This window comes from Pholcus phalangioides, unplaced genomic scaffold (genome assembly GCF_987345545.1).
Source record: "Pholcus phalangioides strain wild (caught in Gottingen) unplaced genomic scaffold, Ppha-v1.0 ptg000022l_1, whole genome shotgun sequence".
Taxonomy (NCBI): domain Eukaryota; kingdom Metazoa; phylum Arthropoda; class Arachnida; order Araneae; family Pholcidae; genus Pholcus; species Pholcus phalangioides.
This window is the reverse complement of record NW_028301615.1, coordinates 5,516,447-5,533,486: the sequence shown is the minus strand read 5'-3', so window position 1 is coordinate 5,533,486 and position 17,040 is coordinate 5,516,447. Positions and strand designations below refer to the sequence as shown.

At 35.8% G+C, this 17,040-nt stretch overlaps 1 protein-coding gene across 2 annotated transcripts in view; it reads left to right on the top strand.

Annotated features, from left to right (window-relative positions):
• The window catches only part of Sec61beta (Sec61 translocon subunit beta), an 81,188-nt gene that overhangs the window by 43,743 nt on the left and 20,405 nt on the right, over positions 1-17,040 (top strand). For both annotated transcript variants that reach the window (XM_089249216.1, XM_089249217.1), the window contains exon 3: positions 9,440-9,541. In XM_089249216.1, coding sequence (XP_089105342.1) covers positions 9,440-9,541 — 102 coding nt within the window. The remainder of the gene's footprint in view (positions 1-9,439; positions 9,542-17,040) is intronic.

Below are 17,040 nucleotides of genomic sequence, written 5' to 3'. Positions count from 1 at the left end.
GAATTATACTGGGTTTCAGAACAGATCTGCATGTTCAAACCGGAACCATGAAAGCCCAAATTTATCGGGACATCATTCTTGAACAACATGTACGTTTGTTTAGGGGTGCCATGGGCACAGAATTTGTGTTTATGGATGACAACGCCCGTCCTCACCGAGCAAACATAGTAAACGAATGCCTTGAATCTGAGGATATAACCCGTATGCAGGGTTGGTAAAAAAACATTTTTTTTTTTTAAACCAAAAAACTGGGTTTTTTTGGTTTAAACCGGTTTTTTTTGTTTTAAATAGTATTAACGAATAGTATTAACATTAAAAACAATGAAATTTCTAAAAATCATTCAAACTTCTAATAATTAACAAAAATAAAATGTTTATTAATGTAATTAACACTATTCCCATGCTAATTAATCAATAAATATTTATTACATTTTAACAAAAACCAACTTTTGCCATTTAATTATTTTTTGCTTAACTCAATGGATTACTGTGTGTTTGAAAATTCTTTTAATGTTATTATTAACCATATAATATATAAAGGTTTTTCTCCAGTTACTTTCAGTATACTTAATTACGAAGCTATTTTGCAAAAAGTAATAAAAATTAGGTTAATATAATGCATTTAGCATAAATAATGCAGATTAATTAGCAATGATTTACGATATACATGGTGATTATAACTAAGGTTCTGATTTCAAAACACCAAAAAAAAGAGCGATTGTCAGAATGACTTGAAAATTGTCATGAATATTCCTGGAAAAATTCAATTTTATTTGATAAAGGGGAAAAAATACTTAAAAATGTAAAATTAATGACATCATCCAACATGTGGGAAATTTGCTCGCAGAATGGAAACAATAGCCAGTCATGGCAAAATTATAACTTAATTATAGCATTGCACGACTCCATAATTCATGGAAACATCACAAAAAAAAATGAAGTAATTGAACAAATAACTACAACTTACTCAAAAAATGTTAAATATGTTGTCCACCGCGTGTTCTGGCTATGAGGTTGAAAGCACAAAAATTGTTGTTCAACAACAGAATCGGAGTATGCCATGGTCATAATGTGGATGTGCTTGTAATTCAGCTTTATTAAACCAAATGTGCCCTCCTTTCCCCCGTTCATATTGCTGAGGAATGAGGAACTTCTAACATATAGGGAATGTGCTGGAGATTGCAATTCACCAAAGTTTGCAATCTGAACACTGTTTATAACATTTTGAGGTACCCCCACAGCCAGAAGTTGCAAGGGTTAAGGTGCATCCTGTCAAAATGGGTCTTCAGCAGCTGCTTTGCTGGTATTGCAATGTGCATCTTGATAGAAGTTCTATCCACACACTGATGCTGTGGAAGTGCCGAAATAACGTGGTTGCGAAAAATAAATTATACTGCTGGCCAAGTACAGCATCGTCTACTTGCACATTTTGCACTTTTTTCTTTTGCGAAAGAAACATCCATTGCTTCAGGACTATCCATGCAAATTTTCAAGTCATTCCGATCAGTACTTATTGTATAGTTTTGGAATCAAAACTTAAATTATAATCACCCTGTATATAGCTGATTATTTTTCATAAATCTGTTACTACTATACAGTAGAACCTTGATTAACTGGGCTTAACAGTGTGTCTTTTTAAAGTATAAAAAAAACAACTATTGAATATTAAGACTGGGAGATATACAGTAGGAGAGGTGGTACTTCTTATGGGAAAGAAAATGAAAATGTATGTGAGGTAATGTAACTACTAGTACACTGGTCTTTGTCCTTTAAGGACAGCAGGTGTCTTTATTGGATTATTGGACCACCTGCCCCTAGCATGATGGTGTCACTTCTGTAGCTGCTTCTTTGTGAAGGGAAAAAGAAACCCTGTGAGATAAAATACACCACTACATTTAGATGAATTTGCTTAAGATAGAGAGAGCATCAGAATGTAGCCAAAGGTTAGAAAATGTAAGAATGAGAAATTTTGGCTTTTATATATAACTTTAAATGACTAAGATACTTCATATGAAATATATATATATATATTCTGGCCACTTTTTGAAAAAAACCACTTATAAAATCTTATGCCATTTAAAGATATACCATCAGAATGTACCCCAAGGATATAAAATGTGGTAAAAATGAAACATTTTGGCTAATAATGAACAAATATGATATTTTTCAAGGGAAAAAAATGATATTTAGGCAACTTTTATCAGATTTTTTGAGAAAAACCAAAGTGGTTATTTTAAAAAAAACAGTTGGTTAAAACCAAGGTTTAAACCAACGTGGTTTAAACAAAACAACCCTGCCCGTATGGAATGGCCAGCATTCTCACCTGATTCGAATCTGATAGAGCATGTGTGGGACATGCTTGGCAGACGAGTTGCAGCCCGTCAACCACCTCCTACATGTGTACCGGAACTTCTGAGAGCATTGCTTGCTGAGTGGAGTGATCTTCCCCAAGATCAGATCGATAATTTGATTCTCAGCATGCCTAGGCGTTGTATGGACTGTATTTCATTGCATGGGAGACATACAATGTATTAACCATCATACCAACAACCATGTAATAGTAAGTTTTTGGTTTTTGTAAAGGAGATATTTTTTACAATTGCTCCAGGGAGCAAAAATCGTAGTTTCTATGAATGGTATCATACATACACCATCGTTTTTGTTCTTTATCCTTTTTTTAATAAATGGGCTTTATGAATAAGTAACGTTTGTTTAGTTTCTGAACCTTTATTTGCCGGAGCTGGCATTATCCTCAATTTATGGACATGAGTGTAAAATATACGGGTCCGCGCAAAAATCTCCCTAATTTTAATTTTTAAAAGTTGGCAGCTATGCATTTCTTACACCATTTTTCTGCATTGGTCCTGAACTTGTCTAAGTATAATTATTCACGGACCTCCTGGAGAGTTTTACTTATGCCGAAATGTTCACCGTTCAGGCTCCTGTGCAACTCCTTCAAGACCTCTTTCACACTGCCTCTGGGTAGGATGAATTGCCAACTGAACGTCTTTCTGTTCTCCGACTCCCATTTGCAGGACAGCATGCCATTTCTTATTTCCAAGGAGTCCTATAGCGCCCAGTATGTTTTGGGCGTCAGAGTGCTAGAGGGGACATCTTGCCACGTTGGTTTATTTGGGCGTATGTCAGGATCTTGTAGTTGGGCTTTCTAGGTGTTCTTATCACTGCAAGGATCGTCACTAGAGACTTGTGATGTTATCTGTTTTACTGTATGGGTCACTAGTCCATACTTTTCTTCAGCCTTGATGCAGTATCAACAGTTTTGTGAACACGGTCTTCTCGATAGAACGTCTGCATTTCCATGCGATGCTCCCTTACTATGCTGGATCTCTGTTGTACTCCTGCAGCCATTGAGCCACTTGACCCTCGGGATTCTTGAAGTTTAGCAGCCAGCTCAATGAAGCTTGGTCCTGCGAAGGAGTAATTTCCGACCATAGAGGCGGTGATGGAAATGTTCTACTGCTTTGACGATTGTGAGTATCTCTTTCCTAGTGACGCAATAGTTTCTCTCGGGCTTGGACAAGCTTTTTCTGAAATAGGCAATGACATTTTCTTTGCCGTCCACTTCTTATGATAGAACAGCTCCGATCCCGTTGTTACTTGCATCCGTGTTGAGGATGAATTCCTTCTCTGCTCGTGGAAACACCTATATTGGAGCTGATGTTAGGACTTGTTTTAGTGATGAAAATTTTTGTTGGGCTTCAGTGGATCGGTGGAGGGGTCTCGCTATCTTGGAAAAGCCTTGAACAAATTTCCGGTAATATGGGCAAAATCCCGGAAATCTCTAAAACTAACGCACGTTCTCAGGTCATTTCCAGTCTTCCATTGCTTTGGTCTTCTCAGGATCAGTCCTCATTCTCTCTTTGGAGGTAATGTGCCTTAAGTAGGTGACTTCGTGTCTGAGCAGTTTGTGGAGCTCAATTTCAAATTGGCATCTCTGAGCTTCTGAAGGACTTTGTTCAAATTCTCTAGATGTTCTGAGAACGTTCTTCCAACTATTATGTCCTCCAAGTACACAAGACATGATTTGTAAGATAGTCTATGTAAAATGGTCTCCATTAGCCGTTCAAAGGTAGCTGGAGTGTTGCACAAGCCAAATGGCATGACTTTGAACTGCTACAGTCCTTGTCTGGTGGTTAAGGCTGTCTTTTCTTGATCGTCCAGGTGTATTTCCACTTGCCAATGTCTATTCTTCAGGTCCAGGGTAGAAAACCACTGATGTCCGGAATAGAGATGTGAGGTGAGAATATTATCCAGTCTCCTGGATGTAAAAATTGGAGAATAATCGAGAATATTCATTTTTCTTTTAAATAATTTAAATTTTTTTTACCAATTTTGTTTATATTGTGAAATATAAATCAGTTTTCATTGCCTGAAACATTTACAACAAAACAATTTTTGGTGTAATCACCCCCAATGACAACTTTTAGTTTGAGAATATTCTCAGGTCATGATGAGGTGTTTTAAAAGTTTGGTTATAAAGATTTTAGAAACCTTTAGATTAAAACCTTAAAAAGTTATTTAAAATTAGATAAATTTTCAGAAATAAGTTCACAAAAGAAATGATCAAAGTTGATTGATAAAGGAAGCTATTCTTATATAATCACCTTCATTCTAAGAAGATACAGAACTGTTGTTTTCTTCAATGCACATATACTTAAATTCTGTATCACTCACATTTCTTTAAAAGTTGTGAGATTCAGCCCTGTTGGTTTTAATCTCTTGCTTTCAAACTTTAATGTTGTGGTCTACAAACTTCAAATGCCCATCTTCTTGATGGGAAGAGAGACGGGGGCAGAGAATATTCTTGAGAATATTGAAGAATATTATGTAAAAGAATATTATATTCAAGAGTATATATCTTGAAGAATATTCTTGAGAATATTCTCTCAAAGGACTACTATTAGGACTACTACTAGAGAATATTCTTATCAAAAATAACAATTATTCTCAAGTTATTTATCAAGATTATTTATTATAATACATGCTATTACATATATTCTTGATAATACTCTCTGGAAAGATTTCGGTAACTGAAGAATATTCTTCGAAAGATTATTCTCAAGAATTTTACATCTCTAGTCCGGAAAGTGTGTGAAGAGTATCGTTGATTCTTGGCAGCGGATAACTATCTTTCTCGCTCGTTCTCTCTCTTAGTGACGTCGTTCAATTTTCTGTAGTTGACACGGAATAGGGTGGAACCATCCTTTTTCGCCAGCATGATAGGCAATGCCCATAGACTCGTTACCGGCTCGATAATGTTGACTTGTATTTCCTCTATCAGTTTACCTGCCTCTTGCTTAGCAAATGGAAGTCTTCATATGATTCAGTGTCTTACCAAATGTTATGTCTCACACTAGAGCGAGTTGGCCTGAGCCCACGATTTATTGCTTTGATCAGAGAAATGTATGCAGGAGCCTCTCTGAGAGTGAAAACCAATGAGGGCCTCTCGGAGGCAGTGCAGATAAGGCGAGGGACTCTCCAGGGTTAAATTTTATCCCCACTTTTTATTTCAATGTATCTTATTGAATTAGTGGACAGACTGAATGCCTCAGAAACAGCCCCAATCTATTAATAACCACTCAGCAACACACTGTTTATTATACACGGATGATACGGTAATAATGAGGGCTAGCCAAATAGGATTACAGAAAAAAAATAAATATTCTGGAAAACTTCTGTAGATATTATGGCCTCAATGTAAATGTGGATAAAACAAAAGTGATATGTAGGAGAGGTGGTAAAATTAGAAGCAATGAGAGATGGTTTCTTGGAGGCAGACTACTAGAAGTAACCCTGTCATACGTGTACCTAGAAATACCTTTCTCTTCATCTGGAAATTTTCATTTGACAAAACTAAGATCGATTGCAAAAGCCAAATCGACTTCGGCTTCTGTTTGGTCAATTCTATCGAAGTCTAAACAATGTTCCATCTCAGCTGCTTCTAGTCTTTATTCTAGTCTGGTATTAACCTCTGCTATATGTATGGTGCCGCAGTTTGGTCCCCCATGTACCTAACTGACCTGGAGACTATTTTGTACAAATTTGTCAGGAAGATTTTTGTTTTGCCGCAAAAAATCCCAGGCCATATGATAAGAGCAGAATTTGGACAATTCCCGGTTGCAGTGGACCTGAAAAAAATGATTTGGGGCCTTTGGATCCGATTATTGAAAATGCCAGACCATAGATATCCTAAACAATGTTATCTCCATTTGATTGAAAATGCAGAAAACTCAACCACCTCCTTTCCTTCGAACTGGCTGGGCTTCGTATGGCAAATTTTAAACGAAGGCGGTTTTTGTTTTCTAAGGCAAGTGAGGGACCCGAGCATCATCCATACTTCCCCTTATCATTCAATCACAGAGATCAAAGTATATGAAATGACATGCCACGTATTCAAAACTCGTCGTATTTTCCCCAATACAAATTTTTAAAAACAAACTTCGGTCAAGAAAAGTATCTCAATGTAAACTGGGAAATTCGTGAGAAACGGGTTTTCGCACAACTTGGATTCTTAGTAGACTTGATCTTCGTGAATGGTAGAGTATTGGTGATAAATCAGGAAGATACCTGCTCTTTCTGTAATGAAAGGGTATCAGAAACTTGGCAGCATGTGATTCTGAGATGCAAGGTTTATAGTTATTACAGAATAAAATACTTGGGAGCTTCTACAATAAACCAATCCTTCACATACTTTATAAAAAATGCCGATAGACTTGTATACAAAATATTCTGGTTTCTTTCCAACATCTCAATGTTTCGGAACTCATTTGCATTGTAGCTTTTTATAAGGGTCTATTATTATATTTACTTTTGTACAGTGTTGAGCACCTGTAGAATTCAGTGGTTTGCTTATTCTATGTAGTATTGCGAATAGACGTGTACATTTTGTTGTATAGCATGCTTATAATGGTCTTACCGTTCGTCGCCCGGGCCTTCAAGTGTATTTTCACTTTATATTTAATAGTATTATTGTTAATTGTACCTTTCATGTTGTTGTCACCTGTGCAATTGGCTTTAAGACCAGAGCAATAAATTTGAAATTTGAAGTCTTCTAGGATGTTATTTAATTGGGGAATGCCCCCAGTGGCAATGTGATGTTGTGTCAAGCTGGCTTGGCCAACATCAGCTGATGAAGTGGAGAAAACATCTCATAGTTTTTTGATTGTCAACTGAACACTTCTCTTGTCAGGATCCAGCTTGGCTTCTCAGATAAATGTTCAAAGTAGCCTTTCATTCGAGTGTGGTTCTGATTGGTGTATTTGTTAAATTTGTCTATGATCGTCTAAAATTGTAGATTTGTATAGAGCAGTGGTTCTCAACCTTTTGGGAACCGCGGCCCGGTGAATCAAATTTCTATGAGTCTACAGCCCGGTCTGGAATAGCTTACTCTTTCATAAGTTAATAATTAATAAACAATCAATTACCTTTTGATTGGGAGCTAATTATTTAATTAATTAAAAACTCATTTAATCAGTTAATTAAACCCCTCTTTAATTGAATAATAAATTTAAACCATTTTAATTAGTTGATTAATTAATTTAAACCCTTTTAATCAGTTGATTAATTAATTAAAACACGTTTAATGAATTGAATCCATTATTATCTTATGGGGTGATGCAACTTTTTTTTTTCGGTAAAGTATTAATAACGTGCAGACAAACATAAACGAAACGTTTTATCAGCAACTGCAGTTAATATCCTCATTGTTTAGGCCCTGGGTACTGAGGCTGTTTGAGCCCCCCAATATATTTTACGACTTGGCTGAGCCACCAATAATCTATATACAATGCAACGATCCACCCCCCTCTCCTGCATAAGGGCTTGAAACCGTATATACGGGACAAATGGCAACTTTCAGCCCCCCCCCCCTCAATGTTTTCTTCATTTCGGTGCCTCTACCTCATTAAAAGATTCAATTGGTCATACATAAATCAATCTAAAAAAATCTTAATATTCAATTTTATAGAATAATTTCGCATAGTGTGTAAAAATATGAAGTTTTCATTCATAGTGTGGCAATGGAATTTTTTGTGCTGACATTGACGCAGCACTTATTTATTAGCACTATTTTAATAACTTAATTAGTGTAAAGTATATTTTACGATCGAACTTTGTATTTAATCTCAGCTATAAAGAAGGTAATGATATAAAATAAAAATGTATATATACTCACCATAAAAAAAAGTCCACTGAAGAGCAGAAAATTGTTCAGTTTTGTGCGAGACACTCTTTTTGGTATATTCACGATAGATGCTTATGTTAAATTGCGTAACTTGATAAATTACAAAACTTTGATCACGATTTTTCTACTCTAAAACTTTTCTCTATTTTTTAAGAAAAATTTAGATTTGTGAACCTATCCACACTGGAAAAGAAATCAAAACAAAAACCCTTGCAACATAATTCACTGCGTTTTTGAAAGAAAACAGTATTTGAGTTATCACCAGTAGTTATGTGCACCTTGATGACCAATTCAAAATATACTATTTTCTGTGTGCAGCAGGTGTTTCACTGATTAGTCGCTGACATTTGCCACGCATATGTAAAATACTTCGTTCGTTTCTGAGAACACATACTAAATCATTACAATGACTGCTAGATGCTAGAGGTTTTTACCACTGGCCATAAATAACGGGTCCAATGGTCTAAGGTGGTTTTTTATATTATTGCCCGGAAATTCCTAATCACTCACAATTATTCCTTTTTGAAGTTATGTGGCTTGGTCAATGGCGAGTGGCACAGATGTCTCCAAGGAACGTGGGATACCGAGTGGATTACATTATTGCCTTCAGAACATTTTCTGTGGTGCCGATAATGGCAAACCGTGAACGCGCAAACAACAGGGTCATCTGGTTGTCAACAGAGAGCCCCGAAGCAGCAGTATATTTTGAGAGAAAAGCACAGAGAATATGGAAAAACGCTCCCAACCCCTGCTGTATTGTTTGGGTCTTGTGAAGACAGATACTCAAAAATACGAAAAGAAAAAAAATACTAGTTTCGAGGGGAGAGAGGACCAGTGACATGTTTCCCTTTCTTTGGGTCTAGCAACAAAACGAAGGATTTTCAGTGCGATAAGGGGAAGAGGGATCCTATAATTGCGGCTGGAAGCCTTTGTTCTGCAACTCTAGAGGAGGGTTTTTATCTTTCCCCTTGTATGATTTTTAGACTGCAAAATTAAAATAATATGTACCATAATAGAGTGAAATATACCAATTAGTTATTCATGGAAATGCTTTGAAAAATGAAAGGGTAATGAATATATTCTCACGGCCCGATACGATTGATTGCGGCCCGGTGGTTGAGAAACACAGGTATAGAGAACATAGAGACACAGAAAATTGATTTTATATTTATACTTATTATCTTTACTTCAAATTGAATTTCTTATTGAGGTATTGAATTTCTTATTTTTTTACAGGAAAACTGGAGGTGCTAGTGGGAGCAGCAGAGCAAGAGCAACAGGTGCTAGTAGTGGAGGAATGTGGAGATTTTACACAGATGATTCCCCAGGAATAAAAGTGTAATTTCAAAGTTTTGATTATCTTATAAAGTGCCAAAGTGTCAACAAAATCTTCCCCCCCCCCCCTCCCCCCAAGCTTTTATATAAAATTAGTTAACAGCTGTAGTCATTGTCACATTTCATAATTTGATCCAGATACCAAATCGTGTTTCACCGCACCTGAAGCACGATCCAGGGACCAGTTTCTTGAGATTGAAATTCAACCTCCGATTTCCATGAACCACAAGGGAATAGAGTTTTATCACATACGCAGTGAACATTAGGCTATTATCTCGCGCTACAAACATCAACATTGATGTAGTAATGGCCATCCTGCTGGATTGTTTTCGAGACGAGTCCACATGAAAGAATATTTTATCAATTATATTGCGATAAATGACCGCGTTCAGGCATTAATTATGGGATAAACATTTATCTTGGATTAATGAAAAGTCATCAACTGCCATTTGAAGCCATCAACAAGTTGCAAAAGAAGGTGAGTGATGATTTTTTTACGATTTCCTTCGAATTTGACCTTTATCAGCTAAAAAATGTTCATTACTATTAAATAATGATAGAATTGTATGTGTAATATACTTGTTTATTGATGTTAATGATATAAGTTCATGTTAATGAGGTACCTAAAACAGGGCCATGGTATACCCTCTTGGGACCGTTCCCCCCACTTATTATGCAAAATAAAGTTTACATTTTTGTGGGGTCTCATTCATGTGGCTCAGTCCCTTGGGTAGTGCTCCAGTTGCCCCAGCCTAGTTGTGGGACTGACCTAAAGGTTAAAATATGGAGGGGGGGTACAGATGCTGCTGTATTCCAATTTACCTGTGTCTTCAAAAAATTTGGCCCTTTTGAGTGAAAGTGGGTCCCTTTTCGAAAAAAAATTATCTTGAAAAAACGTATGCCCCTCTCCCATAATTCACTGGTATTTCTATGAATTTTTCTGGCATGTCCCAGGTCTTTCATCACCTGCTTATATCTCTTCCTTGATACAGAGCTGCAGACCACATTCTGGGTACGAGAAGGAGGTATCTCTGTGAATCAAATAATTCATTTATAAAAACATGTTCCATTCAAAGGTTCATTTACTTTCATTGTCTACTAGTAGAAAAAGCAAAGAAGCCCATCAACACTGAGAATTTAACATGTAAATGATAATCAGAACATGTTCGGAGGGCCATGCATTGAAGACTTCTGTCCTATGGTATTAAAATCCTCTTTCAGTTCGCACAAACCTCTTTCCATGCCTTCTTGTGGCATTTCCCATACCACTGGTCTAACTACTGACAGAGAAATAATGAATTCCATATTGATATGTTCATTCATCTTTTCACCTGCAATTTTATCTAAAAAAAATAGAGTACTATGGATGATAGACTGTAACAAGTCGTGCGTGTGAATGCATATACTGGGTCATGTACCCGACCATCAAGATGGCGACGACATGACTTCGTCCATTGTCAGTCGTTGGGATGACAATAAGTCTTCCCTCGTGCTTTGTGAAAGGACCAGGGTTTAAGCTACGGTCGCATTTTTTGCAAAATGCAAAAGAAAATCGCAGAATGCAAAAAAAGTAGTAGCCACTTTCGCAAAAATGCGTGCATGAGGTGCACAACGAGTAGACATCCAACCATCAATCATTACATTAGGGGTCATTCAAGTATAACGTCAGCATCGGTGGGGGGGGGGGGGGGTTCGGATTTGCTGACTTTTGATGACAATGGGGGAGGGGCTTGAAGGTTGCTGCCATTATCAACCACCCTTTTTGAAGGTATGGAATATTCTAAGCTGCTGACGAAATTTTGCTGACAAGGGGTGGAGGGGTCAAAAATGGCTAAAAATCTTGCTGACGTAATACTTGAATGGCCCCTTAGCATTGTAGCATTTTGCTAAAGCTTTTCCCCTCATTTTCGCTTTTTTGCGAAAGGAATTTTTTATCCAGCTTAAACCCTGGAAAGGACTCTATTGTTTCTTCACTTGACTGATCCCCTCCCACAACAAAATGGCTGCTGGCACTTTTCTCTCAAACGACCAAAATCGTTGCGTGTGAAAGGGGCCTTCAGAAAAAAAAAACAAGTGGTTGTCAAACTTTTTCACACAGCTCTCCAAAGCAGTTTAACAAAGAACCTCTTTGAAAAATCTTTGTTACGGCTGCTACTCCACAGCGCTGCAGACATGCAGCCTTAACAGAGGCTGCGTCTCCGTTCTTGGCTGCATCCTTGCATCTCTAACTTAGAGATGTGAGGTGAGAATATTCTCCGGAGAGAATAAGACTATTCGGAGAATATTCTCCTGGATGTAAAAATTATAGAATAATCGAGAATATTCATTTTTCTTTTGAATAATTTAATTTTTTTTACTAATTTTGTTTATATTACGAAATATAAATCAGTTTTCATTGCCTGAAACATTTACAACAAAACAATTTTTGGTATAATCGTCCCCTAGTAACAACTTTTAGTTCAAGAATATTCTCTTGGTCATGATGAGAGGTTTTAAAAGTTTGGTTATGAAGATTTTAGAAACCTTTAGATTAAAATCTTAAATTATTTAAAATTAAATAAATTTTCAAAAATAAGTTTAAAGCAAAGTTAAAGGTCAAGGTTGATTGTGATAAAGGAAGCTATTCTTATACCATAGCTGTCAAGTTTCCCGAATTTTAGCTTCATTACTCGACCTCCCGAGAATTTCTTAAATCTCCCGAATTTTTACGAAAATCACAAAAAATACCTAATTGTCCCTGAAAATTCCCTACTTCATTACAAAAATCCCTGCTTATGAAAAAAATCTATAAGGAATTTCTTGTGGGGCATGAAGCCTCTTTTTTTTTCCCTTTTGAAATGACGTCACACGTCGTAAATGGGGAAATTCTCTTTTTAAGGAAGTTTTACAAACCCCCTGATGGTAACAAGAAAGTTGTTTGTCTTATCGTGCAGGGAAATAGCTTAGAAGCCAATAGTCCTGGATAATAATTGAAGATTATAGTGCATAGTGATAGCATATGGTCAAAATTTCTCTCTTGAAGTTACGTACGTGCGATATAACAAAACATGAATACTGATAAGCAAAAACATATTTAATCAATTTTAAAGATACTTATTCCAATGAATTTCCTTTCATCAAATGTTCCAGAAGAGGGCCGACTTTTCTTCATTATACAAGTTGTGTTACGGACATAAACATCAGTCATGGAAAGACTGCCATCATCACTCGTGAAATGAAAAAAAAAAACCATCAAGCAAGTGTCACAAATAGTCAGTGTTCTTCAAAAATTGACGCTTTTTTCCTTCATCTTCCGATGATTTTGGGGTCATTCATGCAGAATGTTTGTTCACAGCGTTTCTGATTGAACACATTTGTTTTTACATCATTGAAGTTTTGGCCTCCAGTTTCACTTGTTTTTCACGTAGGAATTTTATTCCCAAGGGTTTAACTTCCATGTGTGTAAAATCCCTATTTTAATTTGACTTCAGTTTTTGAGTAGGGATTTTATTCCCTAGGCTTTAACTTTTATGTTTGGAAAATCCCTATTTTATTTGGAAAAATCCCTATTGTATTTATTAGGGAGTGGTTTAAACATAGAATACAGGATTGCGCGAAAATCTCTCGAATTTTCATTTTCAAAAGTTGGCAGCTATGTTATACAATCACCTTCGTTCTAAGAAGATAAAGAACTGTTGTTTTCTTCAATGTACATACACTTAAATTCTGTATCACTCGCATTTCTTTGTAAGTTATGCAAATCAGCCCCATGTTGGTTTTCTTTTCTTGCTTTTAAACTTTAATATTGTGGGCTACAAACTTCAATATTCACTGTCTTCTTCACGGGAAGAGATTTTTTTGGAGACAAGAATACTCTTTCAAAGGACTGCTATTATAAATTTTACCAGGGAATATTCTTATCGTAAAATAATAAGAATAATTCTTAAGTTTTTTATAGAGATTATTATAATGCATGTTATTACAAAAATTCTTGAGAATAATCGCTGGAAGGACTACATTATTATAAATTATTGAAGAATATTCTCATCAAGGAGAATATTTGAGAATATTCTCTGGGGGGGGGGGGGCTATTATTAATAACTTGAGAATTTTCTATAAGAATATATTCCCCAGTAATTTGTAAAAGTACTCCTTCCAGAGAATATTTTCAAGGATATGATATATATTTCTCTATTATAAATAACAGGAGAATATTGTACTCAAGAATAAGAATATTCTAAAGTTATTTATAAGTCCTTCCAGAGAATATTCTAAAGATTATTCTCAAATTTTACATCTCTACGCAGTGCACAGGACAAAAGTTGTCTCAAGGTTCCCTCTCATCCTACTTTTCATACTTTTTGGTAAATTATCCTACTTTTGTCCTACTTTCTTGGTTTTGTTCTTTCTAGTTTTTGTCCTACATTTCCTACCAAATCCTATCAATAAAATTAGTATAATTCATTTTAATTGAGCAGGGAATCATCGATATATTGCCAAACATTACAAATGCAGACCTGCCAACTCTCCGGATTTAGGAGGGAGAAACTCTGGATTTTTCATCCTTCCTCCCGCTCTCCGGATTTTGACAGAAAATTAGATTTTATGCGAGCTCCCACGTCATTGTTAGGGGAAACACCCATAGAGGACAGCCGTGGTCATTTTCATCGAGCGGCCGTAAAAAAGTCTTGGTGACCGCATTTAAGCAACTGGCAAAGACGTGACTTTGTTTACGTAGCGTTTATTGGCAATCATTTATCAGAGGCATGACCTTGGTTGCCGAAATTCCTGTATAATTGTTATTGTATTCCATTAATAGCGATGTGGTAAACACAAGTTTTTTCGTCAGGGGCCTTTGTATCTTGCAATTTTTTTAATTATTTCCTCTGATTAAATATGTCTTCAAAAAGAAAACATAAAACTTTAAGCTATGTAAAGCTAAATATAAAGCTTTGAAGAGTTTCATTATACCCCAGGATTATCAATCACTGATAGCATCCACGAAAGGAAACTTATGCTTTATGAACAGTATATAGATTTTGATTTCTCTATTCTGCATGGAAAGACTGATATGGAATTATATTCTGCTGGGGGGGGGGGGACAATGCAGAACCTGCCTTGGGGGAAGTGAGGAATGGTACTTTTTCTTAATTGGTTAAAAAAATGTTTTGAAAGACTTTTTATGAATTTTTTTTTTCAATCGAGTCTAAGTGCCGGTAGGGGTTACCCCCCTTTGTGAGAATCTCCGGATTCCAAAAGTTGGCACGTCTGCAAATGTAGATTGCAATTAATGATCCTGTCAAAGCAGAAATTGTATCGTTTTTAAGATTATTTGGGGGTGTAGGTGGACCATTTGGCTTATTAATTTCTCTTTTGTTTAGTTTGTTTGCTTAGTTCAACAAGTAAAATAGTGATAAAAACTTCAGTCTGGATGGAAAAAATAATTTTGTATTTACTACTTCATGGTCTTGACAGTAACACACACACATTCATCATTAAAAATTATAGTCCACATTTTGTGTATAGGTGAAACAACAATTTGCATTACAAAGCAGTTGGATAAATAGGTCTATTCTATGTTTTGTGATTCTGATGCTACCCAACAGCATTCAGTTGTCTTCTGTATTTTTATGTGTAAACAATGTTGAGCAAAGAACTAGAAATGAAAGTGTTTTATTTGTCAAAAACGATTACATTGGTAAGTAAAATGTAAACAAATCCCTTTAAAAAAGGGGTGGCAACGCAGTTAAACTATCTGGTTCACCTTGACTTATTTCGGTTCTGTTCATAATTCAGACAGGTTCGAAATTTCCACAGGTCAAGATCCTGACAAGTAGAAATCTCGACAATTCAAAATCCTGACATGGTCTAATTGAAAAATTTAATTTTGCCGTAAAAGCCGCACATCATACTTTCTGTCAGGAATTTCCATTTCTCGCGACAGAAGGCATTGGGGCGCCGATAAAAATAATAAATTGCTAGGAAATAAATTTTCAAATTTTAATTTCACCCTATAAGCCGCTTTTCACGTTTTCTGTTGGAATTTCCATTTGCATAATCATCAGCCGTATTGATAAAGAAATTTTGATTAAATTTCGCTTCATTTATCACTTTTACCAGTGATTATGCATAATTCTCAAATAAAGTTGGAAACTCTGATAAATATAGAAAAATTTAACTTTTCTTCTCTTCATTAAATCAGTTAATTAATTTTACCAGTACAAACTTGCACTACGTATATTTTGCAATAAAAATAAGTGTGAAGAGAAGAAAAAAACGTTGAAAACAACATTATCTGTAATGTTGGCTTTCTTCACTTGTATCAACAAGTGTAAACAAAACCACTTATCATTCGGAATCAGCATTCTGGACAATAGTTATGTTCAGTTATTCAAGTGATTAATAATTTACAGATTACCATATTTACCAATAAGACCTTGGGATTATACATAATCACCTTTGAATATGATAAATTCTCGATATAAAAACAAACATTTTATTTTTTATTTATAAAATCTATTATTTTTTCACTTTTACATATCTGAATCAATGACAATTTATTGATCCCATTTGTTATTATGTAATTTCTACAGACTGATTTTTCCAAAAATTCGAATTATTCCTCATGATTCCTTGTCCTATCTAGCTAGAAAGAAATTACATGGATAATTTAATAACTACAGTGAAACATCACTACAACGATGAATCCCTCTGCAACAACACTCTTCCAAGTCTTGTTTGGAAATGTCTATAGTCTAATTTTTAACTTCTACCTCTCAATACAACAATCTTTTTTTTTAGTCACGAGCACTGCCTGTACCCATCATCAAAAGAAGAGCATCCTTATGGTGAGTTTGACATACAAATGCATGGAATCAAGATAAGTTCAATCCCTCAATGCCATTTGTGCAAGGTGTTTACTTGGGACATAGATCAAGTGTTTGCGAGCACGAAATCGGACATGTGCATTGAGCACTCTGGGTGCTTTAGGGAGCATATGGTTTTTAAGGAGCCTGCTCTACAATATTATTTTTCTTGGTCTGCAGAGTGTTGTTTTATCAAGATTTCAGTGCATGACTACCTTTTGTGCACACAAAACACTAATTCAAAAATTTATGGAATTACCAGACCTACCAACTCTCCGGACTTTTCATCCTTCTTCCTGCTCTCCAAATTTGTTGAAATTTCTCCGGATTTTGGCAGAAAATTAGGTTTTATGCAAGCTTTCACGTTGTCGTGACGTCAATGACTGCTGCCGTCGTTAGGGAGGGGAGCCGTGATCATTTCCATCGAGCAGCCATAAAAAACGTCTTGGTGACCGCATTTAAACAACTTGCAAAGACGTGACTTTGTTTACGTAGCATTTATCGGGGGCATGACCTTGGTTCCAATGCAGAACCTGCCTTGGGAGAGAGAGGAATGGAACTTTTTCTTAATTGATCAAAAAAAGCTAGGTAGATGGCACTGCAACATGCAAGTGAATAAGTAGTATTGTTAAGATTAGTTTTGGCAACAGTGAGTTT